The sequence below is a fragment of the Xyrauchen texanus genome, chromosome 22 (genome assembly GCF_025860055.1).
Source record: "Xyrauchen texanus isolate HMW12.3.18 chromosome 22, RBS_HiC_50CHRs, whole genome shotgun sequence".
Taxonomy (NCBI): Eukaryota; Metazoa; Chordata; class Actinopteri; order Cypriniformes; family Catostomidae; genus Xyrauchen; species Xyrauchen texanus.
In genome coordinates, this window is record NC_068297.1 from 29,408,254 (window position 1) to 29,436,227 (window position 27,974).

Consider the following 27,974-nt stretch of genomic DNA (forward strand, 5'->3'; position numbering starts at 1 on the left):
ACTTTGTTTTATTCTCTGACTTTGCATAAGGTAAAAAAATAATCAATTTCTGTGTTTTATTTGATTTTTATTTGGGGGGACAAGACACAGGGGAATGGAGTTCCCAGAGTTAATTCTTAGTGGAACAGCGTTCCCGTTCAAACTGGCTACATTTGTTAGGGGAACGAACTTTTCTCCACTCAATTATCTATGAAAGCCATGCAGGTTCACATAAATCCGTGGGATCCTTTACATCTGTGGTTGTGCACTGTTGACTATTGCAAGTGGCCAGGACACTTGCACGCAACAGATCGACAAATGCACACAGCAATCCACGGGCAACCGATACACACACATGCACGCATTGAGGTCAGTAACCATACCACCACGAGGACCTACTAAGTAGTGGCAATATGCACATATTGAACCTCCAACCCTGTGCTCGGCAAACAATGTATTGATTTTTAATTGCCTTCCCATTTTAATAATCAAATATTATCACTCATCTCAACCACTAGGCCACTTGCGCCCTTATTTTTAAACACCATGTTTCATTCAAATATATAGAATTTGTAATACACAATTGTATCCTAATAAATTGACTATTCCATATTTGTTAAAATATTCAGTTTAAAGTGAAGAAATGTGACAGGGTTGAGTGTGACAGTTGTGGATTTTTCGCTACAAATGTCCATTGTTCCTCACGTGGTGTAGGACAGAAGACCACATAGCATGCATGATATTAATACACACACACACACACACACACACACACACACGCACACACAAACACACACACATATATATTTATATGGATTCAAATAGAATTTTGAAAAATACTGGATATAATATCTTAATTTCATGTGACTGGTTTAAGTTGTTGAGCTTGACTATGCCCATCTTACTATAATACACTTCAAAATATTAACTGATGACATCTTGCCCATTTTTGCACCATGCTGCTGAAGACAGCTGAATGATGCCACTTCTGGTTAATGTCACATGGGTAGAACCAACATTTTTATTGGCTGAAAATGGTTGTGTGAGGGGTTGGATTCAGATTGAGAGACAAATCTTTATATAAAATGTTTTATAAACCTTAAATTAAAAAAAACAATCATGAATCTTTGATTAAAAAAAATCTATACACAAATCTATAAATTGACAAATTATAGACAGTGTGCACTTTTAAAAATTTTCTAGGTGCAAATTTAGTGGAGTGCCTGAGGGACACTACAAATTGCTTGGTTTAAGGTAGAAAGACAATATTACGATAGAGATTATTTTAATTATAAATGGACATATCAACATTTTAGTGAACCACAACTTTATATGTTCTGGGGATCTAAATATGACCAAATCCCAGGAAAGACCCTAAATATGTTAACAGAACTAAAGTAACAATTATTTTAGTTTTAAAATGGTTGCTACTTAATAAAATGTAATAGTGTCTTTCCATCTGAGGTATCGAGTACACTTACCTCACCTTCATCATTTACACTAGCAAATGAAATTTCAGTTAAAAAAAATAACCAAAAAAAGAAACTTCACAAATTAATTAATCTGTTGTTCTTATGATAGTCCATACACTTCTGTTTTGAAACCCAGATGCACAAATAGAAGACAAGTATAAACCGACTCACAGGTGATAAACTATCAGCTTTAATGAACAGAATATGCTAAATGTTTGCATTGCTGTAAGTAGAGGATTCCTGAACATGAGATGAACAAAGTTTGAGTACAGAATTTATTTTAAAGTAATTTGTAACTGATCCTCTCCCTAGTGAATCGCAGCCATTTTCAGTTCATTTCATTCCACAACTGCTTAACGGTCACAGAAAATTTTAACCAAGTCAAGTGACCCACATAATCAAAACAGAGGGGAGGGGGAGAGAATTAAACAAAGAATTAAGACTAGTTTAAAGTTCACAACTTTTTATTTGTTTTAATTGTCAAACAGTTTTACCTTTAAGCAACAACTGGTGATACAAAAGTACTAAAAATACAAATTCATAAATGTTCATTTTGAATGTGACTCAACCTGCTTTGAGATTGAGTCCACCACCAATGTGGTATGATGAAACTGAAAGTCCCGGAAGGTGTTTTGGTGTCTCTTTGTGTTGGTACAAGGCGACGTTCCTTAGCCAACTGCAGGCTTCTGGTTGGCATGTAGTTCTGCAGAAATGATTTTTGGTATGCTGGAGCAGACCCTGTGACTGTTTTGTATGCCAGCATCAGAGCCTTGAATTTAATACGTGCATCAACCGGCAGCCAGTGGAGAGAGACAGAGTGGTGTAATGTGCTCTTTTGGTTCATTAAAGACCAGATGTGCTGCTGCATTCTGGATCTTTTGCAGAGGTCTAATTGCACAGGCCTGCAATTAGAGAGTTACAGTAATCCAGTCTAGTTATGACAAGTGACTGAACAAGCAGTTGTGTGGCATGTTCAGAAAGGAAGGGTCTTATATTCCTGATATTGTAGAGTGTAAATCCATTTTCAACAGCAGGGTTGGCTGGAAAGACAAGGAGTTCGGTCTTGGCTGGGTTGAGTTGCAGGTGGTGTTCCTTCATCCAGGCCAAGATGTCTTTTCCAGGCCGAGTTTGTTTTTTCGAATATTAGCTTTAGAGCTTACTTCCTTCATTGTTATTGTGCAAGTGCTCAAAATCAAATCTGAATCATCTGATTGGTCAGACTGTGCATGTCTGCTATAATTGTTCATAAACGTGGAGTATTAAAAAAATGCAGTTTCGAGTCATGTGTGAGGCATCTATATAAAGATGTCTCACACTTGTACTAGCATTTATTGCAACATTGGACTAGCTAAAGATGTTTTCAGACCTAGCCTCAAGGATTTACTGGTACCCTATACATGCAGGTATTAGCAGCACATAATTAATTCTTTAGAGTAATACAGACAATTACTTGAAATGTTTTAATAATGATTTGAGAATGTATTGCTAATAGAAACATGAGCCAACAACAGAGACAGGGAATACACACATGCTTCACAGGAAACAATTTAATTTACAAACGCAATAAAAAATCTTATTTACGAGCTGTTAACTCTTGGTCATCAGCAACACATATTTCTATCAGTGCAGGTTAAAAGAATGTAATAAAGATAAAGGATACCTTAATTATTGATGTAATTAGTTGGGTGCCCTCTTAATAAGTTAACGAGGCACCCAGGTGATGCAAATGTTTCTCTCTTTGGCTTTAAAATTCCTTATTTGAGTGGAGTTTAAAAATGTATGGTTGGAGTGTTGTTTTGAGCATCTCTGCTTGTGTGTGTGCGTGCGTGCGCGCGTGCGCGAGTGAGCGTGTATTTATCACTTTGTGGGGACCAAATGTCCCCATAAGGAAAGTAAAACCCCAAATTTTTGACCTTGTGGGGACATTTTGTCGGTCCCCATGAGGAAAACAGCTTATAAATCATACTAAATTATGTTTTTTGAAAATGTAAAAATGCAGAAAGTTTTCTGTGAGGGTTAGGTTTAGGGGTAGGGTTAGGTTTAGGGGATAGAATATAAAGTTTGTACAGTATAAAAACCATTATGTCTATGGAAAGTCCCCATAAAACATGGAAACACAACATGTGTGTGTGTGTGTGTGTGAGTGTATGTGTGTGTGTGTGTGTGTGTGTGTGTTAGATAGATCCTCTCCTGAGTGATCTACACACAGTCTGTCCCTTTTTTTTCCCTTTCCCCACACTGGAGCAGATACAATGAGAAGAATAAGTCTCAGCTTCATGAGTGTTCTGTTGTTGGCTGTAAAAGTGAACAAAAGAGTCATCATGTATTCCTGGCATCAGAGCCACGGAAGACGCAGTGGACAAGTTTTGTTTTTATGCCCCAAAACATGTAACAAGTTTGTGCAAATCCTTTTACACCAGACTGCTTTGTGAATGAGTGTCAATATAAAGCAGGATATTAAAAAATGTGATTCTCAAGCATAGATCTTTTATATTTTGTGAACTTCTGCAAATCACCTTTCTGAATGTGCTTGTTAGCTGATTCCACAGCTAAAGGGGGTGGGGAGCAGCAGCTCATTTGCATTTAAAGAGACACACAAAAACAGCGTGTTTTTGATTCCACCCAAAAAGAGGCCTTTATAACATGGTATAATAAATGATCCGTGGGGTATTTTGAGCTGAAACTTCAGACACATTCTGGGGACACCTGAGACTTCTATTGCATCTTGTAAAAAGGGGCATAATAGGTCTCCTTTAAGTTGTAAAACTAATCTTGTGATATTTGTAAAAATCTTACAAATTGCATTGATTATAACTGTACCCTGATTTGGGGTGGGGGTTTCTCCCCAAAAATGTATTTCAGAAATTCTTGTTCCAGCAAATTGAATGCAAGTTAAACAATATTTGCTGCATTGGTGTCTAAATTACAAAGCGCTCCCAAGAGCCCATAAGTGTATGTACATTTATGCTGTTCTGTTTGTGACTGTGCTGTTATGATATAGGTTAGCAAAAAGGCCAATCCCTAGATTGAGCAATTATTACCAAACCAATATTATTGTCTCTTTAGAATGATTTGCTTTTTCTGTATTCCTCATTTTTAAGTCACTGGATAAAATCATCTGCTAAATGAACAAATGTAAACCATTATCGAACAATGTTTGTTCAAGGAATGCACTGGCCCCCATTGACCTTTGCTGCCCTACACCACCTAATGACTCTTGATACCGGATCATTTCAGTAGTGGCTGCATCTATATTTTCAAACTGGGTTTTTGGAGAGTGTACATTGAGGACAACACGCTTTGACCCCTCTGTCCCTTGGGCAGGATTCTTTAAATAAATTGGTTGCTAAAATAAAAGGCAACATGTGCAAATTAATGACAGGTCTTCCTTGGTAAATTCCCCCCTCAGAGTAAAGACACCATGTGTACATACACCACAGTATATTCCTGCATATGCTTTTTGAATGATTGTTAAGCCCCTCTGAATGTGTAGTAGGTCTCCATGTTCATGCCATTTGCTAATGATTGAGTCAGTGATGGAAGCAAAACAGATCAGTTGTTTGACAAATACTTTTTCACTCAATTTAAGAGAAATGAGGGTGAAAGTTGAAATATGATGGAAAGTTGTGCCACTGTATGCCTTCGCTCTATTTTCAATTTCGCAAGTTATGTAATGTACTGAGAGAAGAATAAATTCTGGTGACTGATCTGTTCCCTCACTGCAGGGATATGCAGGAAGCCACACAGCAGCTCAAATTTGGGGTGAACGGCTTTCTACTGGTGTTCAACACAATCTCTTTCTGCATAACATAAAAGTAGTGTAGAGCAGTGGTTCTCAAACGGTTGTCACACCTTTACAAAATTACAAGATTTTTTTTGTTTTTTTTTTGCATGTTCTATTTCTAATGTCTGATTACTATTTTTACATAGCCTTATGAAATATGACTTATTCATTTTTTCTTCAGTGCAGGATGTCAATAGAAATGTTTTTTAAGGTTTCTTACCGATCTGTTTGAAAGCCACATTTTTTGTTTGTGCATAAAAAAAGTAGGAACATTTGAAAAAGCTGAGATATTATTCTATTTGCTCTGAAACTGTGTGATTTCCTGAAGGCAAGTTTAAGGAGAGGGTTGTTTTTGATTCAGATATGCTGGATTCAGCACTGAATTTTGAGCATGGTATTGAAAATGAAACCAGACTGACAGAACAGTTCCAAGCATTTCAAAAGAGAATGGATATGTTTAAAGAGAACCCACAATATATAAGCTTAATTTACAAAATATATTAGTGTGATTGAATTGAACAGCAAAATGGCCAATCAGTGGACTGATGAAGGGCTTCCAGAACCATGATTTCCAGGAATGTGGAGATTGATGAAAATATGGCATTATGTGTGAACTTATCAATCTTAAACTTGCTCTCAAAGTGCTAATGATGCTGAGAAAAAATAAAGGGAACACTGGTGGTTACTGTGTGGTATTTGGATGTTCATATTTGATCAAAGGTGATCATAGATCTCAGAACCACTGGACTAGAGGAAAAGGAACAGGTATGAGAGGAAAATAGAATATGGGAGAAAGACAGTGACAGACAAGGAAGACACAGTGATGTTCACAAGCAGTACAGCTCCCTGAGGGGTTTAAATAGTCACTCCTCCTCACTGCCAAGCACAATCACCCTGGCAGACTTAAAAAGCTTCATGTGAGCTCACACTGTGGGAGCTGGAGACTCGCTGAATATAAATACACACTGTCAAGAGCAGGAGATGGTTTGAAAGTAGTGGGAAATGATTTGACTGATAGTCAATGTTAAATTGTTGATTTAATCATTTCTCTTGCACCTACCTACACATGAGTACATTTTCAAAACAGTTTCTACTGCTTTTTTGATTAGATGTTTTTCATGGAGCTCCAAATCAAAGTTTTTGAGATGCAAGTTATAAATATGTAAATCAGAAACTTTTAGAGTGCCATATTTAACAGCTGACTGCATATCTCCCTCATTTACTTTTTTTATTTTATTTTGATCACCCCAACTAACCATTTTCTTTCGCAAAATTCTCAAGGCTCGTCATTGTGGTCAGCAAGCAAAATAGTTTACCCTTTTCCATTGCTCCTGTAGAATATATGCCTTTATTACATGGCTCTCTGGAATATTTTATTGCAACTGTCTATCCATTATATTGCTAGTTGTTTGCTAACTGGCCCTTAATGTTCACCCAAATATATTTTGTCATCATTTACACAAACTTGTGTTGGTCCAAACTTCTGGTAAGATTACTAATTCTAGAGGTGCATCATTAAATATTTGGTTTGCCTGATGCAGAAACCAATGGCATGAGTATGAGGTGGGACAGTCTGTTTGTTTAATCAACGGCAGACCTGTGCCATCTATCACATAGACAGCTGAACAAATTCAGGATTCCAGGATTGGTTTTAATTGGAGAAAACTCACCCAATCAATCAACCATTCAAATCAAGTCAGAGTTTGATCTGGTGTGCATGCGAAGATGGCGCCACGGATGGCCACCTCGCTCTGGATCGCTCCAGTTCTTTTACTGTTTTTGTTTGTTTGTCTTGTGTTTTTTAATTTATTTACCAGAGACGAGATGCTGAATATTCAGCAGCATACACCAGACAAACTTTTACCAATTTTTGATTATTAGGATGTTCTGTTGGACATTTTAGTCAGAGGAGCAGCGGTGCTGTACAAGTGCGTTAAAAGATGCAAACATGGGAAGAAAGCCAGCTTGCTGGTCAAGCTCCGACAGTGGCCAAGAATCCATTTAGCGAATCTCTGCTCTCATTCTAACAAAATGGACTAATTACTTCTCATCCGCCAAAATAAGGACTTTGCAAATTCTGTTCATTGTGCTTAACGGAAACTTGGCTGAGTGAAGCCATTCCAGAGAGCGCATTACATCCACTGGGCTTCTAGCTGTTCAGAGCGGAGGAAAAAAAGAGGTGGTGGAACGTGTTTTTACATCAACGAATGTTGGTGTACTGATGTAACAATGCTGAAGAAGATATGCCATCCTAATTTAGAGGCACTCTTCATAAACTGTAAGCCTTTCTACTTGCTGCAGGAGTTTTCCTTGTGTATTCTTGTGAGTGTTTATATTCCGCCGTATGCGTGTGTGAATGCAGCATTGCAACAGCTGGCTGATCAGATCACAGACACCGAACAGCTATACCCAGACTCACTTATTATTCTTGGAGATTTTAACAAGGCAAATCTCACACGTGAACTGCCCAAATACAGGCAGAAACTAAAATCAGCTAAACCTGTAGTAAAGACTGTAAAAAGTTGACCAAATGAAGCAGAGCTGGAACTATAACCCTGCTTTGACTGCACTGATTAGTGTTTATGAGGCTGCAGCCACAAACCTGGAGAGTTCACAGATACGGTGAGGATATGTGCATTCCTACTAGGACTTATTTAAAATACAACAACTACAAACCATGATTTACAGCTAAACTCAGGCAGCTTCATCAGGCAAAAGAGGATGCTTACAGAAATGGAATTTAAAGTTTTAGAGATCATACAGATTTTATCTTGACTTTAATTACATTTGTGCCCTTGTAGCTATCCAAAAGTTAAGAAAGGTAATCTGATTGCATTACTTTCACAGTTCTGTAATCATATATTACATTACTGATTTAATTCATTGTTAAGTAATCAGTAATCTGTATAGGATTACATTGAAAAGTAACCCTCCGAACCCTGGTTTTACTGAAGATTTGAAAAGCCCAGTCACACAAACCACACCCACTCCGACTATCACAGCACACAAATATTTACACCTCCAGCAACCACCCTCCACCCCTCGCCTGCTACTCAACCTGTACTTAAGATCTGTGAAGAGGGTGTGTCTTCTGGAAACAGAAGACAAGAAAAGCACAGGGCCCATTTGGTGTTTTACCCCCCTTGTCTAAAATCCTGCGCTGACCAGCTGACTCCCATCTTCACACAGATATTCAACAGATCACTGGAGCACTGTGAAGTTCCCTGCTGTTTCAAACACTCCACAATCATCCCCATGACTAAATGACTTAATTAAGTAATTAAAGACACTGATTTTGGCCCATCTGAAGGACATCACTGAACCTTTCCCGGATCCCCTGCAGTTCGAGCAAACAGGTCTGTTGATGATGCAGGCATTATGAGACTGCATTACATACTTGAAAATCTAGACAGACCAGCAACTTATGCAAAGATACTATTTGTTGACTTCAGTTCAGCTTTTAACACCATCAACCCTGCTCTCCTATGGACTAAATTAACCCAGCTCTTTGTTCCTGCCTCTATCTGTCAGTGGATCACCAGCTTTCTGATGGACAGGCAACAGCTAGTGAGAATAGGGAATTCACCTCCAGCACATGTACAATCAGCACTGGTGCCCCCCAGGGATGTGTGCTCTCCCCACTACTCTTCTCCTTGTACACAAATGACTGCACAGCCAAGGACCCCTCTGTCAAGCTCTTGAAGTTTGCAGATGACTCTATATTCTACGGTCTCATCCAAGATGACGATGTGTCTGCATACAGAAGGGAAGTTGAACAGCTGGCCATCTGGTGCAGTCAAAACCTGGAGCTGAACATGCTCAAAACAGTGGAGATGATAGTGGACTTCAGGAAGAACACCACAGCATTACCCCCGCTCACCTTTCTGAACAGCACTGTGGCAGCAGTGGAGTCATCCAGGGGCCGGTTGCACCAGCTATATGTAAGATACAACTTAGCTTAGTTGTGACATAAATGGGCACTAAGTCACAATTTACGCACTACTAATTATGTGAGCGTTGCACCATTAAACAAAAGTAGGACGTTACCCAACCTATGAACTAAATATTTACGGAATCCTCCGACCAGGAATAAAAAGCAGACTGATATTTTATGACATCAATGAGCTCATGATTTTGCATGATAGGCTTCAGTTTTTTCGACATACAGTATGATGTTCACATTTACATTCATTTACATTTACGAGAGAGAGAGAAAAAACTTACTTTTAAGAGGCTCTTCAGCACGAAACCGTTGTAACGGTGCGTCACCCGGTGTCAAGTTTCAACACATTCAAAATATACATAGGATATTAAAATGAATAAATGTCTGTTGTTCCAGCCTGTTGTATTAGTATTTATTTATCACCCCTTATTTATTTTAGATACGAGTTCCTATATATTGTTATTTACACAGGGCAAATATACTATTTATCAAATCTACTTTTATAATGTATCGTATTTTAATGGGGATATAATTTATTACAGCTGAGTTACGTTAGCAAACAAGGTTTGAACATCAACTGTAACAAGATACAACTAAAATGCATGGGGCACCAGAAACTCCACCGGCTGCCCGTCCTCGCACGTTATACATTAATGAAGGACTCGATAGCATTCGTGGAACACAGACGATCGCCTCACAGTGGGACAAAGTTGTGAAATTTTAAATAATACCAAGCTATAGAAAGTCAGATTTTTTTTTATGTTTCCAGGAGTGTTGGTTATTCATGTTTTTGTGATTTTACAGACATTAGCACAAATCATAATCTATACAAATAAAAATAATTTGACTTAAGTTGACTTTTATGTTACAATGTTTTTCCTGCTTTGGCAACAAAATCTCAATGTTCTCTCTTTGCACTGTCAAACAAACAAGTGATGGCCTGCATCTACCAATAACCGCCATGTTCAAATAAAATTATACATTACAAATTCTGAATCTAAATACTGATTACCGTTGTCCCATTTCTGCCAAACATGTTGAGTGATCCAAACATAATCTGCAGCCTGAAACTGAACATTTGGTCCGATGTTAGGAGTGAATGCACTTGGCTGCATAGGAAAGCTACAGGATGCTCCCTTACTCACTTGCTCCCTATTTAGTGAATGACATTAAAGGGATAGTTCACCCTGAAATGAAAATTCTCTCATTATATACTCACCCTCATGCCATCCCAGATGTGTATGACTTTCTTTCCTTTGCTGAACACAAGCAAAGATGTTTAGAAGAGTATTTTAGCTATGTCGGTCCTCACGATGCAAGTGAATGGGTGCCATATTTTGAAGCTCCAAAATGCACATAAACACAGCACAAAAGTAATCCATAAGATTCCAGTGGTTAAATACATATCTTCTGAAACAATGTGATAGATGTGGGTGAGAAACACTTCAATATTTAGGTCCTTCTTTTTTTGTTTTTGGTGAATTGCAGTCTTTATGTCTATCACCCCCTACTGGGCAGGGAGGAGAATTTATAGTAAAAAGGGACTCTCTCACCCACACCTATCATATCACTTCAGAAAAGATCGATTTAACCACTAGAGTCTTTTGGATTATTTTTCTTTGTACTTTTTGTGGTTCTATATCTTCAAAATTTTGGCACCCATTCACTTGCATTGTATGGACCCCTAGATTTGAGATATTATTCAAAAAATCTTTGTTTGTGTTCGGCAGAAGTCATACGCATCTGGGATTTCATGAGGGTGAGTAAATGATGAGAGAATTTTCATTTTTGGGTGAACTATCCCTTTAACCTCCAGTGTGCTGTCTGTCTGCACTGGTCTCAGAACAGTTCAAAATGCACCATAACTCCATATAAAGCCTCTGGAAGCAAAAGTTTTTTTTATCACAATGTGAAAATGCACAGTAAATATAGGATTTCCAATGAAAAACTATTGTCCACTATAGTGGTAATTGTGTTTAATAGCCTGGCTTTTCGCAATAAATCGCTCAAATATAGCAAAGACAAAACACAATGTGCACACTGAGGGATAGGGGGGGTGGGGGGGGATGTTGCATGAGGATACAGTATATACTGCGCAGTATATTCAGTAAGTAGTATGTTAGTGTGCCATTCTGAACATGGGCAGTATTGTCTACATTAATTATGTTCTTTTCATTTCCTATTTATTTTGAAATCCGCATCTATTTTGATCCTATAACATGTAGCGTTATCCATAGCAATGCCACAGAAATGACACAGAGGCGAGGTGGAAAAATCAGGTCATTTCGGTTCATGGAGCAGTTTTGCCTTTCACCATCACTAGTCCAGCACATTAATTCAGGCTTGCCTTCACATGCCCAAGGAAACTCCAGAGGCGTCCAAATGTTACGTATCATCTGTCCAACTTTGCTATGCTCTCTTGCCCTTACGCACACATGCAAACTCTTCCATATGTATCAGCAGTCTTACAGTACATTGACTTAAGTGTGTCAATGCACCTGTTTCTGACGGGGCACCAGTGGTAGTCCTGGCACACTTGGAAAGATAAGCTTTTGCTAATGCTGATGATCTCAAAGTGTCCAAATATCTGCCAATATAACAATCTATAACTAATTTTAGTGACACAAAGTGGATGTGACATTTCTGGTAATCGACCAATCAGGCAAGGTTTTCAGACAATGTGACAATCTCAAAATGATCAAATATAAGCAAATTAAAATGTACGTTTATTACTAGTTTTAAACAGCTTACCTTCATTGTCTTTCTTTCTCCACAGTTTAGCGCTGCATCCAGAGCGAGTGCTGGTGGCAACAGGACAGGTGGGCAAAGAGCCATATATCTGTGTGTGGGACTCCTACACCGTACAGACAGTGTCCATACTGAAAGACATGCATACACATGGTATCGCCTGTCTTGCATTCGACCTAGACGGTCAGGTGAGTGCTCTGAGAAATACAACATATGGCAATAAGAAAGATGTATCTTTATACCAAGGTGTTAAAGGAATAGTTCACCCTTAAATGCAAATACTGTCATCATATACCCACACGACTTTCTTTCGGCTGTGCAACACAAAGGGAGAAGTTTTGAAGAATGTACTGGGATCCGTTTCCCAAAAGCATTGTAAGCCTAAGTATATCTTAGAAACTATTGGTGCCAATGGTGCTATATTCCCAGTCTTCTGAAGTCATACGACAGGTTTGTGTGAGGAACAGACAGAAATAGTCTCCTCCAGTGAGCTTTTAGCTCACTGAGTCAGTGAGTTGAACTCGAGAACCAGATCAGTTAAATTTAAGAATGAATCATAAAGACTGGTTTATGAACCAGATCAACTGATTCACTGAAAATATCCTACTAAAAAAAATTAGTTCATGATTCGGACATCACTACTTCTCTCATTAACATGGTAAAGAGTTAGAATGGATGGCAAGAGTTTCAGTGAATAACTATTTACATTTTTACTCCTAAAGAATTTAAATGCAGTTTTTAAACATATTTATATAATCACGATGACTCTCATGAGATGAGGACTATAGCCATATCAGTAACATTATAAAAGCTGTTTTATTGTGCATGGAGAGGGTTCCCTCATGGGGGCTTCCATGTTAGAATCACATGACCAGCCGAATACTACTCGCATAATCTCAGTAACTTCCCTGATATTAGACACTTTCACTCGTGAATTCAATTAATCATGGCTGACTGTGAATAGTGATTTTTTAAAGGCATATTTAACTGAAAAGGATTGCATATGAATGATGCTCCATCCACACCCCTAGTTGTCAGTGTAAGTCGACATTAATAAAAACTGACTGAGTGCATCTTTAAGATAATTTGATAGTCTTTTAAGTAATTTCCAAAGACCTACAAAAATGACCAGTGCAGTCTTCAGAATTTCTGCTTTTATGTTTCATGGCATAAAGAAAGACATACAGGTTTGGAACGACACAAGGGTGAGTAAACTATTCCTTTAACAATTTTAACTTCTCTCAGCATGAGAGGGTCTCTGGAAAAGACCGTAAAGCTGATTTTTAGTCTGATTTTCATCTGTGAAAACACCAATGGTGTGACTCCTGCAGTGTGCCAGTATGTGTGAGACTGGATTATTGTGTTTCAGTTGCAGTTGCTGGTTGTCATTAGACTGAACACCAACATATTTAATCCTCAAATGTCAAAATCAGGCCGCATAGCCAAACATTTCCTGTTTAAACCTGACAAAACTTTGTGCGGTTTAACAGTGGCTAATCGCTAATGGCTTTAGAAGCTTCTATCATATACTTATGTGTTGCTGCTCTTGCAGGATGGTTACTGGCAGTTTTATTGACATTGGTCATTAACTTTCTGGGCTTTTTACAAAGCTATCGACACGGTGCACTTAGCAAGAATTGCCCCATGCAGATCAAGTCAAGCAGTGTTTTATAGCTCAATAGCTGCAGGGAGCACATGGACCTCAACCGGCCTTGTTTGATCCTAAACACTCTTATTGTGCTGTGTTATAAAACCCTTTCATTTTGAATGTGAAATATTGAATTCTTAACAATAGCACAACAAAAGACCAAAGCAGACAAGCGTTGGGCTAGATGGTAGATTGATCAAAAGCTCTTCACCTCACTAGAGATGATATTAGAGAGATATTTGACACAGCACCATGAAGTACCAGCAATTTTGTGTTGTTCTGTTCACAATTTTGAATTATTCTTGGGTACCAGCAGGTCTCATAAACCACCAGTATTCTTTTCTGTCCATGGCTGCTCAATAAAATAGCTTTCCTTGTAGCTCTCACTAGACAAACACTGTTAGTCAAGCCAAAATTGTGACGGCATTACAGTTGATGCTTACTGAAGCTTTTTCTAGCCAAGAACCATCTGTCCTGATATGACAAAGGAGCTGTACGACTGACATTTTAAACCTTCATTCAAACTTTCATTTAAGGGTGGGCAAAAGATTATGTATCAAAAGTGATGAGGTCACTGCTTGCAGCTGCCTACCACAAACAAGAAATATAAGAAACTTTGGGCAATTTCCTGTCTCAAGGATTAATTTTTACCTTGTACTATGCCGACTTCATTCCTTTTTATGAAAAGATTTTATTGTTTTATCCTTGACTCATAATTAAATACATATGAAACTATAAACAAAGTCCATTAACAAATTACAAATTATGACATATTTAAAACTATGATAATATAAACAAAAAGTGAAATAATTATTTTCAATATTTTTCAATTTCAACTCTTCCACAGTTGTGGTGTAATTTTCCACCACACCAAAAAATGTTGCCCCTAATATACAGTGTATATATATATATATATATATATACACTGTAACAGTCAGTATCTGGTGTGGCCACCAGCTGCATTAAGTTCTGTTGTGCATCTCCTCCTCATGGACTGCACCAGATTTGCCAGTTCTTGCTGTGAGATGTTACCCCGCTCTTCCACTCGCACTTGCAAGTTCCAGGACATTTCTGGGGGAATGGCCCTCACCCTCCGATCCAACAGGTCCCAGGCGTGCTCAATGAGATTGAGATTCGGGCTCTTCGCTGGCTTGCAGGAAATCATGCACAGGACGAGCAGTATGGCTGGTGGCATTGTCATGCTGGAGGGTCATGTCAGGATGAGCCTGCAGCAAGGGTACCACATTAGGTAAAGGGATGTCGTACCTGTAACATACAGCGTTGAGATTGCCTGCCATGACAACAAGCTCAGTCCGATGATGCTGTGACGCACCACCCCAGACCATGATGGACCCTCCACTTCCAAATTGATCCTGCTCCAGAATACAGGCCTCGGTGTAACGCTCATTCCTTTGACGATGAGTCTGACCATCACCCCTGGTGAGACAAAACCACGACTCTTCAGTGAAGAGCAATTTTTCCAGTCCTGTCTGGTCCAGCGAAGGTGGGTTTGTGTCCATAGGCGACGTTGTTGGTGGTGATGTCTGGAAAGGACCTGCCTTACAACAGGCCCACAAGCCTATTGCGGACAGTCTGAGCACTGATGGAAGGATTGTGCGTTCCTGGTGCAGTTGTTGTTTCCATCCTGTACCTGTCCTGCAGGTGTGATATTTGGATGTACCTATCCTGTGCAGGTGTTGTTACATGTGGTTTGCCACTGTGAGGACGATCAGCTGTCCTTTCTGTCTCCCTGTAACGCTGTCTTAGGCGTCTCACAGTACGGACATTGCAATGTATTACCCTGGCCACATCTGCAGACCTCATGCCTCCATGCAGCATGCTTAAGGCACATTCACACAGATGAACAGGGACCCTGGGCATCTTTCTTTTGGTGTTTTTCGAGTCGGTAGAAAGGTCTCTTTAGTGTCCTAAGTTTTTATAACTGTGACCTTAGTATTCTACCATCTGTAAACTGTTAGTGTCTAAAGACCATTCCACAGGTGCATGTTCATTCATTGTTTATGGTTCATTGAAAACACGGAAAACATTGTTTAAACCCTTTATAAAATTCAAGGTGAGACAATAAAATATATTTTCACACACACACACACACACACACGCTTGTTGTGTTTCCATGTTTTATGGGGACTTTCCATAGACATAATGGTTTTTATACTGTACAAACTTTATATTCTATCCCTAAACCTAACCCTACCCTAAACCTAACCCTCACAGAAAACTTTCTGCATTTTTACATTTTCAAAAACATAATTTAGTATGATTTATAAGCTGTTTTCCTCATGGGGACCGACAAAATGTCCCCACAAGGTCAAAAATTTCGGGTTTTACTATCCTTATGGGGACATTTGGTCCCCACAAAGTGATAAATACACGCTCACACACACACACACACACACACACACACACACACACACACACACACACACACACACACATATATATATATACATACATAAGTGTGAAAATATATTTTATTGTGTGTATTTAGGATAAATTAAATATTTGCTATGAAATTAACCTTAGTTAGGTTAGGACATTTTATTCAAAAATATTTGAGAAGTAATGACAAAAATTACATAAATCTCCTGTGAAGCATGTACATACTGTTGGACATTGCTGGTAGACAAATGTAAAAAAAATGATCACACTGTGAAAAATGTTTTAACAAGATTTACTTAGACAATCGCCACCAATTTTGTTTTCACTTTGAGCACTAGAAACAATCATATTGTTCTGTGTCACGTTAATTGTGGACATAGTGACACTTTCAGTGTAAATGTCAAATATAACATAATTGTGGAACAAAAGGCCAAACTAGATAGAAGTTGGGTTAGATGGTCTATTAATCAAAAGCTCTTCGCCTCACTGAAGAAGATAGAGAGATATAACTGCTTGCATTGCAGAAGAAAAATCATTGCGTTGAGATTGACATTTGACATTTCATTCCTTACACACACTTTTTCAGATCAAATTCAACCCCCACCCCAGCAGAGCTGAGAAAGTGATTTGCAGAGAGCTTCAGCAGGAAATTGGCCTCATAGTTATTTTTTAAGTGACAGATGAAACAGGAAGAAGGTGGAAATTCGACATCTGTAAGACCCAGAGAAACATTCTCCTTGAATTCTACCAAGGTTTAGCATCTTGTAATTGACTGAAGGCACTCCGCTTTAGCCTGAGTCAGTGTGGTGCAGCCATTAGAAGAACTCTGAAGTTGCTGGAGCATCAGGTTTAATAGGACAGAGGTGGAAAACAACATGTTAAATTCAAAGGGATGCTGAACTAATGAGGTCCCTTCAACAAACAATATTTGAAAAGATTACAGATGTCTGGTGCATAGTTTGAGGGAAATTGCAGTTTTGTGAAGCTGTTGGTACTTTAGTTCAAGTAGTTAGTATTAACTATTGTAAATGTACATATTTAAATGTTTTGTATGAAGATTAAAGGAATATTTCACCAAAAAATTTAAATTCTCATCTTTTACTCACCCTTATGCCATCCAAGAAGTGTATGACTTTCTTTCTTTCTTTTGCTGAACACATACAAAGATTTTTAGAAGAATATCTCAGCTTTGAAGTGTCAAAAATCATATAATGGTAGCATAACAGTAAATCAACATGACTCCAGTGGTAAAACCCATGCATTCAGAACCGATATGATAGGTGTTGGTGAAAAGATTCAAGTTTATCTCTATTTTCAAACAGCCCTACTAAGTGCTCTTCTCTCTTAAGAGCTCTTCTTCTTCTGTTTTCGGCAATTTGCAGTCTTTGTGCAAATCGCCATCTACTGGGCAGGATTTATATTTTCAAATATCGATCTGTTTCTCACCCACAGCTATCATATCCCTTATAAATATATGTATTGAACCACTGTGGTCGTATTGATTACTTTTATCCTTCCTTTTTTGGAGCTTCAAAATTTTGGTCACCATTCACTTGCATTGAATGGTAAATGGTCTGCACTTATATAGCGCCTTACGGTTACCACTTAGCGGTTACCACTGTGTCCCATTCACCCATTCCCACACACACTCACACTCATACACCAAAGACGGCAGAGCTGCTATGCAAGGCGCTAGCCTGCCATTGGGAACAACTTGGGGTTCAGTGTCTTGCCCAAGGACACTTTGGCATGTGGAGTCTTGTGGGCCGGGAATCGGACCTCCAACCCAATTAGTGGCCGACCCGCTCTACCACTTGAGCTATAGCCACGCCTGTATGGACCTACAGAGCTAAGATATTCTTCTAAAAATCTTTATTTGTGTTCAGCAGAAGACAAAAAGTCATACACATCAGGGATGGCATGTGGGTGAGTACATGATGAGAGAATTTTTATTTTGGGGTGAGCTTTCTCTTTAAGTTTAATGCTATATAAAATCTTAAATCAACAAAATCTACCTTTCTACCCTAAACCTGAAAATTTACATCTAAATAACAGTGTCATAAAAAGCAAATGTGACATGAAAAATGCAATAGCTGAAGCAGCCGTGTCATTTCATGGTGCTTCCATGACGCTTTAATCTCATGCTTTGACTCTGGCATGCTCTCCTGGACTCGTACCCCAGTCCCCTGCATTACAAGTGTAACACTCTGTCAGTTCTGCTACTGCGCAATGTGAAAATCGTAGTTGGTTATGTAATGCAAATATTAAAATGTAGACTTTTAAGTTATGCACTATATTAAAAGTGTTTTGATGTCATAAGATAGCATTGTGTGAGGATCGGCGCTTTTATTCATGAATTGTTTTGCTTCTTATTCTTTTGCAGTGTTTGGTGTCTGTGGGTTTGGATTCAAAGAACACAATCAGTGTTTGGGACTGGAGACGGGGGAAAGTTCTGGCTGCTGCTCCTGGTCATACGGACAGGGTAAGAACACACATATGTCAATAGACAAGGTAGACAGGCACTGAAATGTTTCTTTTATCCTCTAATTATTTATTTGCCTTTCTTCAGATATTTGGTTTCACTACATTGAGTAAATAAGCTGACCCTGGTGGTATCTGCATACTTTTCCTCCTCACATTCTCTGCTGAATTCTTTCTCTCATTTGTAAAGATATTTGACATATCATGGGACCTGTATCAGCAAAGCAAGCTGGTGAGCTGTGGAGTGAAACATATCAAGGTACTTCATATTCTGTACTCTATTTGTGAATGATCAAATAATAACTATGACAACATCTTTTCGAAAATAGAAATCACAGTTGTTGAAATGCTCTTGAGTGTTAATGCTGTCTGCGGAACATTTCTTAATGTCTCAGAAGATATTCAGGGGTGAATCCACTAAACAGTTTTTGTAGCACAAAAACCTGCATCTAATTTACCAACCACCCACAATGCAGTTCAACCAGAGTCTGAGGTGAAACAGCACTGTGGCGTAAATATTTGAATTAAATCATTCTTTTCAGTCCAAGCATATCGCCTTTATATGTGAATTATGGACATTTTAGATTGAACCTTTCATTAAATGCTCCCTATTTGCCTGGTACAATTAATGTTGCACAATTAACGCCTGAGGAAAGATGGCGGTAAACTGAATTTCATTAAAAAGAAGTGTTTGTTTACATTTTCTAGTGATCATGTCAGTAGTAATTTCATCTAATGATGGAGAAGAGCGTTATAATCGGGGCAGACATCCACATGCACAGTGTAGTCGAGCACACTTTACTGCTGCGTCCTCAATAACCAAACATTCAGAACGACCCACAACATTATGAATTGCTCTTTGCAAATTGTTTACCTTTTTTGTGCCACTGCCTGATTTGCATAATTCCCTGGGACTGAAAATGGTTCAAGGAATGAAAACAGAAGGCAAACTGAATATTTTGCAGAACGTAACTGAAAATGGGAACTAAGTCCCTGTCAATTGTTCCTAAGAAAAACTTTATTTTAAAATGCTGATAACCAGTAAATAACAGGTTAATTTTGTTCTGATCATTTTTTCATGAAACCGAAGACCAAAGGGTTTACAGCAGTAAATGTTCAAAATTATACCACTTCCTGTTGCAGGAAAAAAATTTGACTTCTCTCTTTTTTTTTACTAGAACATAAGCATAAGGAAACTGCTGCGTCACATATTTCTTCACCTAACTGAACAATGTGGATGTAGATATATTGGTGATGCATCAATACAGATTTGACACTGATGTTTTTACTGAGAAGAAGCTTTATTATCCGTACAGTAAATTTTTTTAATTAGGCCTTACTTTTGTACCCAAATGTTGGTTATAAAATCTTTAGCTTTATTAAAATGGTTTGTACATGCGCTCATTGTGGGTACACCAAGGTTTCAAAACAATTTAAATAATTGGCCTTGCTTAAGGTGACATTTAGTCCAAAATGTAGTGTGTACATTCAGGAGAGATAGATTCAGGCTATTGATTGATTTTAGTTGGCCAGATGCATTTAAAAAATGTTTTGGGATGTTTCATATTAAGAATGCATTTATTGAAAAGATGTTATTTTATATTGTCTACTGTATACTATTCTTGTTATTATTTCTATGTTGATAATGCACCCAATGATAAAAACAAATGCATCAGTTATTTTAGCTGATTTTGGGTGAGACAAGTTGCTTATTTTGAGCTTGTTTTTCCAGATCAGGTCACTTGTTTTTCTAGTGAGATCTGGCTACACTACAACTGGTATATCACCCAGCCATCGCACAAAGTACTGTCATTTTAAAAATAATGTTATTAACCGTTATTTTATTTAGTTCAAACTGGTAACCATTTGGAAAGGAGGCTGCGGAACACCATAACATTATAAAAAAAATTAAAACATTAAAACAAACAGAAAAGGAAAAACATTTTGGTTTTAGTCCCTGATTAGTAAACTGGGTTCTTAAAAAATGCAGGCAGTGACATGCAAATGAACCATGCTATCAGTAGGTGCATTTAATACTTACAGGAATAGTTCGTCTGAAAATTAAAACTATTTACTCACCCTTATGCAATCCCAGATGTGTATGACTTTCTTTCTTTTGCTGAACACAAAAATTGAATTTGTCCAGTCCATTCATTCATTAATTAATTCATTTATTCATTCATAATGCTTAATGGGCTGCAAGGTCACTTGGCCCATCAACTTGAAAAAAAAACAAATGTTTATATTCGCTTAAAGATGTGGGACTTATAGCTTAGACAAGGCCCCTTCAATAGGGCCCTGTGACTGTGAGGGCCGCCAGCCATCTTATAAGGCCCCTTTACCTCCTTGTTTTTAATAAAAAACATTTTGACAGAGCTCGTATTTGCATGACTTGCATGATTTGCATGATGCATGACTTTCTAAAGCCTCTATATCATCATCATGATTTTTTTTTTTACAACATCTGCCCTGTGTGTGATTAGAATTAATCTGACTGTAAAGAACAGAAAGAGTATAAATAGAGACTTAAATCAATGAAAATGGATTGTGTGGATCTTAACTTTAAAAGATAATTCAATCTAGAAGATAATTGGCCCCAGGGGGACCTTAAAAGAAAATTGGCACCAGGACCCTTATTATTCATAATCCGCCACTGAGTATTTTCAATAAGACAACAGTACACACACTATAAAAAGTTTTTGTCAAGTAACTCTACTCACTCTTGGCCTATTTAATAAGTTCATTTTCATAATGTTCTCTTTAAATAAGGACAATATTGCACAAAACACATTCTGTACCTACATAACTTTCCTCCGAGGATGAATACTCACTGTGCATCCTCTATATTTCTTGCATTATTTGTCTCTCTTACTATATCTCTCACTCTCTGGTTTAAGCTACCTCTTCATGTACTGCAGTTAGGCCAGTGTAGCAGTTTCCTCATATACAATTGAAGTCAGAAGTTTACATGCACTTAGGTTGAAGTCATTAAAACTATTTTTAACCACTACACAGATGTCATACTAGCAAACTATAGTTTTGGCAAGTCATTTAGGACATCTACTTTGTGCATGACACGAGAAATTTTTCCATAGATTGTTTACTGACAGATTGTTTCACATTTAATTTACTATATCACAATGTAAACACCATGGGACCACACAGCCATCATACCGCTCAGGAAGGAGATGCATTCTGTCTCCTAGAGATGAACGTAGTTTGGTGTGAAAAGTGCAAATCAATCCCAAAAAACATCAAAGGACCTTGTGAAGATGCTGGTTGATACAGGTTGACAAGTATCTATATCCACAGTAAAACGAGACCTGTATTGACATAACCTAAAAGGCTGCTCAGCAAGGAAGAAGCCACTGCTACAAAACCGCCATAAAAAAAGCCAGACCAAAGTTTGCAAGTGCACATGGGGACAAAGATCTTACTTTTTGGAGAAATGTCCTCTGGTCTAATGTAATAACATTTTTACTGTTTGGCCATAATGACCATTGTTATCTTTGGATGAAAAAGGGTGAGGCTTGCAAGCTGAAGAACACCATCCCAGCCGTGAAGCATGAGGGTGGCAGCATCATGTTGTGGGGGTGCTTTGCTGCAGGAGGGACTGGACTTCACAAAATAGATGACATCATGAGGAAGAAAAATTATGTGTATATATTGAAGCAACATTTTAAGACATCAGCCAGGAAGTTAAAGCTTGGTCACAAATGGGTCTTCCAAATGGACAATGACCCCAAGCATACCTCAAGTTGTGGCAAAATGCTCAAGGACAACAAAGTCAAGGTATTGGATTGGCCATCACAAAGCCCTGACCTCAGTCTGATAGAAAATTTGTGGGCAGAGCTAAATAAAAAACATGTGCAAGCAAGGAGGCCTACAAACCTGACTTAGTAACACCAGTTCTGTCTGGAGGAAGGGGCCAAAATTCCTTCAACTTATTGTGAGAAGCTTGTGGAAGGCTACCCAAAATATTTGTCCCAAGTTAAAAAATTTAAAGGCAATGCTACCAAATACTAACAAACTGTAAACTTCTGACCCACTGGGAATGTGAGGAAAAGAAATAAAAGCTGATATAAATCATTCTCTCTACTATTATTCTGACATTTCACATTCTTAAAATAAAGTAGTGATCTTAACTGACCCAAGACAGGGAATGCTTTCTACAATTAAATGTCAGGAATTTTTAAAATATGAGTTTAAATGTATTTAGCTAAGGTGTATGTAAACTTCTGACTTCAACTGTAATTCCCGAGCCTTTACGCCCTCAACTATGTGACATCTGCTCCCTGGGCCCGTGCTCACTCAGCGATTATGCACTCAATGCATGCCAGAGATTTAGCTTGCTATAATCCCCCCTCTCTCTCTCTCTCTCTCTCTCTCTCTCTCTCTCTCTCTCTCTCTCTCTCTCTCTCTCTCTCTCTCGCTCTCTCTGTGGCTATGGCTTTGAGTAGTCCTAGAGAACCTGAAGGCTCTGCTCTCTGGTGTCAAATGAAAAGCAAAATTATGTGCAGTTCTATAATATTTTTGAGGCTGGCTAAAAACTGTTGCTCATTTAAGAAGCCAGGCATTTTTATAACAGAGTAAGTAATTGTTTAGGAATTTTACATATATTGCAGGAATCTATTAATTAAATTACAATGTTTAGGTTTGAAGTACTTCATATTTTATGATTGCCCTTTAAATACTTATTGCTAAAAACAGTAGTTATGTTTCCATTCAATTTGACAAAATATATAACAAAATCATAATATCACAAAAACAAAATGTTAATAACATATTTTCTACATCCCATATGTTTATGGTAACAAAGTCTTCACTTCTGGGAAAAATTATGCAAAATTTAAGTGAAAGTGGAAGTTTAAGTCAATGTGGCACATTTTATTTAATGTATAATATATTACTTGCGGGTAAGACAAAGTGCTCTGACGAACTTAATGTTTGCTAGTGTCAGTTTCCAGTGTCAATAATTTTGATGACAGGCTTTGGCTCCGGCAATTCAGAATAACCAGAGCAACATTTCAGATGCTATACAATGATATTGATGATATTCTCTGAGCAAATTATACACTCACCGAGCAGATTATTACGAAAACACTATGTTCCTAATAAAGTGCCCAACATGGTCTTCTGCTGTTGTGGTCCATCCGCCTCAAGGTTCGACGTGTTGTGCCCTCTGAGATGCTCTTTTGCTCACTACAATTGTACAGAGCGGTTATCTGAGTTACCGTAGTCTTTCTGTCAGCTCGAACCAGTCTAGGCATTCTCTGTTGACCTCTCTCATCAACAAGGCATTTCCGTTAACAAAACAACTGCTCACTGGATGTTTTTTGTTTTTGGCACCATTCTGAGTATACGCTAGAGACTGTTGTGTGTGAAAATCCCAGGAGATCAACAGTTACAGAAATACTCAAACCAGTCCTTCTGGCACCAACAATCATGCCACGGTCCAAATCACTGAGATCAACATTTTTCCCCATTCTGATGGTTGATGTGAATATTAATGATTTTATGCATTGCTCTGCTGCCACACTATTGGCATGATTTAGGTAATCGCATGAATAAGTAGTTGTACAGGTGTTCCAGATAAAGTGCTCTATGAGTGTATATTCATATGTGTTAAGGAAAGAAGGCGGAGGCAGACGGGGAGTTTGGATCTACATGCGGGTTTATTGAACAAAGGTGAAAATAAACAGACAGGAACAAAGGAAACTACCACGATGGGTAAATGGAAACTAAAACACGAAAACATTCAAGGGCACACGAACTGGGAAAACACGGCAGGATGAACACTGCTGAGACAGGAGACAGAGTAGATATTGGGACCTTCCAAAAACATCAAAACATTGGGAACAACGAACGACTAGGGAATGGAGGAACAGTGGGGTTTAAATGCACAGAGACATGATGATAACAAACGACAATCAGGTGCGAACAATGACGTAGTGATGAAGGACGGTAATCGGGGTGACGGCGACACGGAAAACACGGGGCAGACAACCAGGGATCGTAACAATATGGCTTGTTGAGGCAAAGTCATTACTTTTTGATGCACATCTTCAGTATATTCCAATTAAAAAATTTTGGGAATATATTTGGTAAATATTTTTCCAGTATAGTCATTTTTATTGAATGCGCAATTTATCCTTTTCTAATGAACATCGTTTTTAATGCTTATTTTGGAGATTTTATTTGCACCTTGGTTTCTGTCTCTTTAAGAGCAGCAGCAGTTCAATGAGAGTAGCATGGTTTCTTTAAATATGTTAATTGATACAACAAATATGAGTCAGTGTTAGTTGTGTGTGAATCACTAGCTCTTTTCCATTCATTTGTTTGAATACACATTAATTTTGCTATGTTTACACCTCTCATCCACACTACTGTAGAACGCGGTTTTCCTCCACTGAAAATATAGCAAATACAAAAACTTGTTGTAATAGACAAATTGTATTATATTGAACTATTTTTATAGAAACTTTTCTGTATCTTGGAAGATTTTTTCACTGAGCTTCTTGGATTACCTCCTCCTCAAAGTAGATATGTGATAGAAGATATTGTAGATAGAATATCAACTTTGGAACAGTCTTGTCAGAAGTGTGCGATAAGCTGCTCACTATGTTTTGGAAAAGAGCTATTGCGTTTGCGTATGTAAAGGTAGCCAGCTAGTATGTGCTGTGCAGTGTGTAAACCTCACTCCCCTGGCCTCATGAGGTGCACTATTGACTGACGCTAGAGGTTGTAACCTTTAGCCTCCTTGTTAGCGTGCCCGCCTCCAATGGTGGCGATGCCGGATTGAATACCCCTCAGAGGGGGTTGAGCAGGTCCGGTTACACGTATATGCAAACTCTTGAAATGTTCCATGAGATTTTGGTTTGGATGCTCTGGGCTGATTTCAATCCACTTAGTGTGCATATAACGGAATAAGCTGTGCAAACTCGACAAAACGGATGCAGCCCGGCAGCTCTTAAAGAATCCCACTCACTGCCTCCCACCACACATGGCATAATCATCGCAACACCACAGGGCCCAACAAAATCATCATATTTAGAATACAGCTATCACAACAGCGCTTTATTAATCCGATACGTGACAGCGCACCACACAATTAGATATAACTAGATTAAGGTGTAGTCAGCCACCCTGGACTAATTTCCTTCTCGCTAATTATAGCTGTCTTGGTGACTTTAAGGCTGTTTTATTAGACTAGATGTGCTGGATTCAGGGTTTTCATGCACACTCGACAGGAGCTGGCCATCCCTGTTGAGCAGATAGACAGAGACATGCCTCAGGGTGAAGGCAGGCTGGCTCTAACAGGGTTGAGCAAATTTAGAATTTAAGAATTGGCTCTCTTTCAATTCATGAGTTGAAATTTTAATAGAATGGGCAATGTCCTATAAGATTTAAATTGGAAGTGGAATTTACAAAAATGTACTATTTACTATTAGCATTTACTAATCTTAATGCTAATTTCAACATATACTAATACATTTTTAAAATCTTAAGTTGTATCAGTTAATATTAGTTAATGCACTATGAACGAACATGAGTTAACAATGAACAATTGTATTGTAAAAATGTATTGTTCATTGTTTGTTCATGACACCTAATGCATAAACTAATCTTAATGAATAGTAAAGTGTTCAAAGAAATTGAATACAGTCCCACAGGGAAATTCTGCAACAATACATAAATAATTGTTTCATTAATTTGCACTTATGCCTATTTATTCCATGCTATGCAGAATAAATTTACTAGCCATATTTTTTGAGTTACTATAGAAATATTTTCATATTTCATATCTCAGTAGTTTTACTACTAATTATAAACCTTATCAAAAAGTTAATATCATACATCAAATATGTATAGGCTAATAAATTATATACATAATATATATTTATATACATATTTCTAAAGGTGGCATTTCAAATACTGATTATTCAAGTTGTCTAATATTTCTGGAAATACCCTGTATGTTGTGTGTATGATAACATATTGTATAGGTAATTCATAGGTTACTAATATAAGTTATTAAAACAAGCTACACGTACAGCAGTTGTATATAATTTATTTCCATGTTAATTCTACCTCCATATATTCAAATTTGAATGCGTATTTTGCATTCTGGTTTCAACCTAAATTTAAATTCATTTTCAGTAATTTAATTGAAGTTGCTTTATTCAATTCTGAATGGAAATCCTGGTCTTTAATTGAGTCTTGGCAGATAAATAGCAGTGAGTCATTTTGATTATATTATAGCTTTAACAGACCAAAGACCTGCAGAAACATAGGAGCCTGTGATTCACTGTGGCTCTGAAGCTCCTTGACGTAATACAACCAGACTGTCTGGAACGGTACCATCCACCCCAGTGCAGGCCTGCTAATGGGCCAGCAACAGCTTTTTCATCTTTTTACATCCCTTCTCTTCCTTATGCCAAATTATTTTAGTTTTTGCTTGATACAGAGGTTCCCTTGCTTAAATTTCAATGGAATAAACTGTTATTAGAAGAATTAAAAGCAAAACAAATTTAAAAGGATCTTTTGTTGAGTGAAAAAAAAGTATGGAAAAGCTGGAAAATTGCAGTTCTCAGCTGTCGAGGCCCAGAGGGAAAATGTTACTGCTCTGGCTTCTCTTTCATAGCTTCAAATAAAATAGACTCAAATGAAACAATTGTTGCGCTCAAATTAATCTGATGTACTGTATATTAATGTGGAGAGCATAGTTCACATAATGTGGTTGTGAGAGAATTCAGTGAAAAATGTTCATATTGAAATCTCTGAACAAACATATTAAAGTCTCTGTCAAGAGAGGAGAAAGTCAAATCTCAAATCCCTTTTGATCATAGTTTAATATATATATATATTGCAGGTTATCTTAATAAATAAATCTGTAATCTGTTCATTCACAACGTTCAAACTAGTCTACGTTCAAACCGACAAACACCGGTATTACCGCTCCCCTCCAAGGCCTGTAGGATGACGTCGTCACTGACCGCCAAAGCCTACAGCGCCACCGGACAGGCCACCTCTGCCCTGCATGCCATGGCCCTCCTAAAAGTACACCAGGCCAAAGCACTCAAAGATCTGCACTTGGGTAGTCCTGACCCCGACGTGCCACTGGAACTGCGCTCTGTGGTTGAACCTGGTCGAGATGCGGGAGGATCTCAAAGGCATGCTTTCTCAATCCCCCCCGTCTCCCAGCTCGGCCTATTCGGCAACACCGTCAACGACTTCGCCCAGCAGTTTTTGGCAGTGAAGAAACAAAAGAGGCCATCTCTCATGTCATGCCTCGCCACCGTTCCAGCGCAAGCCATGCTCCGTCTGCTCGTCAAGGGTATCCCCTGCGGCTTCCAAATGGCAGGCAACTCTGCCTCAACCTGGGCCCAGCTCTCAGCCCCAGCGTCGAGCGCCCCGCAGGAAGCTCACGCCCCCGTCTCAGGAATGCTCCCAAGCGTTCCTGAGACAGACGACACAGGGAACGAGACGTTTGCTTCGGAGCTGGTAAACAGACCACTC

The 27,974-nt window shown here is 38.3% G+C and overlaps 1 protein-coding gene across 4 annotated transcripts in view; it reads left to right on the forward strand.

Moving 5' to 3' along the window:
- The window catches only part of LOC127662179 (echinoderm microtubule-associated protein-like 5), a 137,037-nt gene that overhangs the window by 39,508 nt on the left and 69,555 nt on the right, over nucleotides 1-27,974 (forward strand). For all 4 annotated transcript variants that reach the window (XM_052153259.1, XM_052153258.1, XM_052153257.1 and 1 more), the window contains exons 2-4: nucleotides 11,955-12,114; nucleotides 18,358-18,456; nucleotides 18,646-18,714. In XM_052153259.1, the coding sequence (XP_052009219.1) occupies nucleotides 11,955-12,114; nucleotides 18,358-18,456; nucleotides 18,646-18,714 (328 nt within the window). The remainder of the gene's footprint in view (nucleotides 1-11,954; nucleotides 12,115-18,357; nucleotides 18,457-18,645; nucleotides 18,715-27,974) is intronic.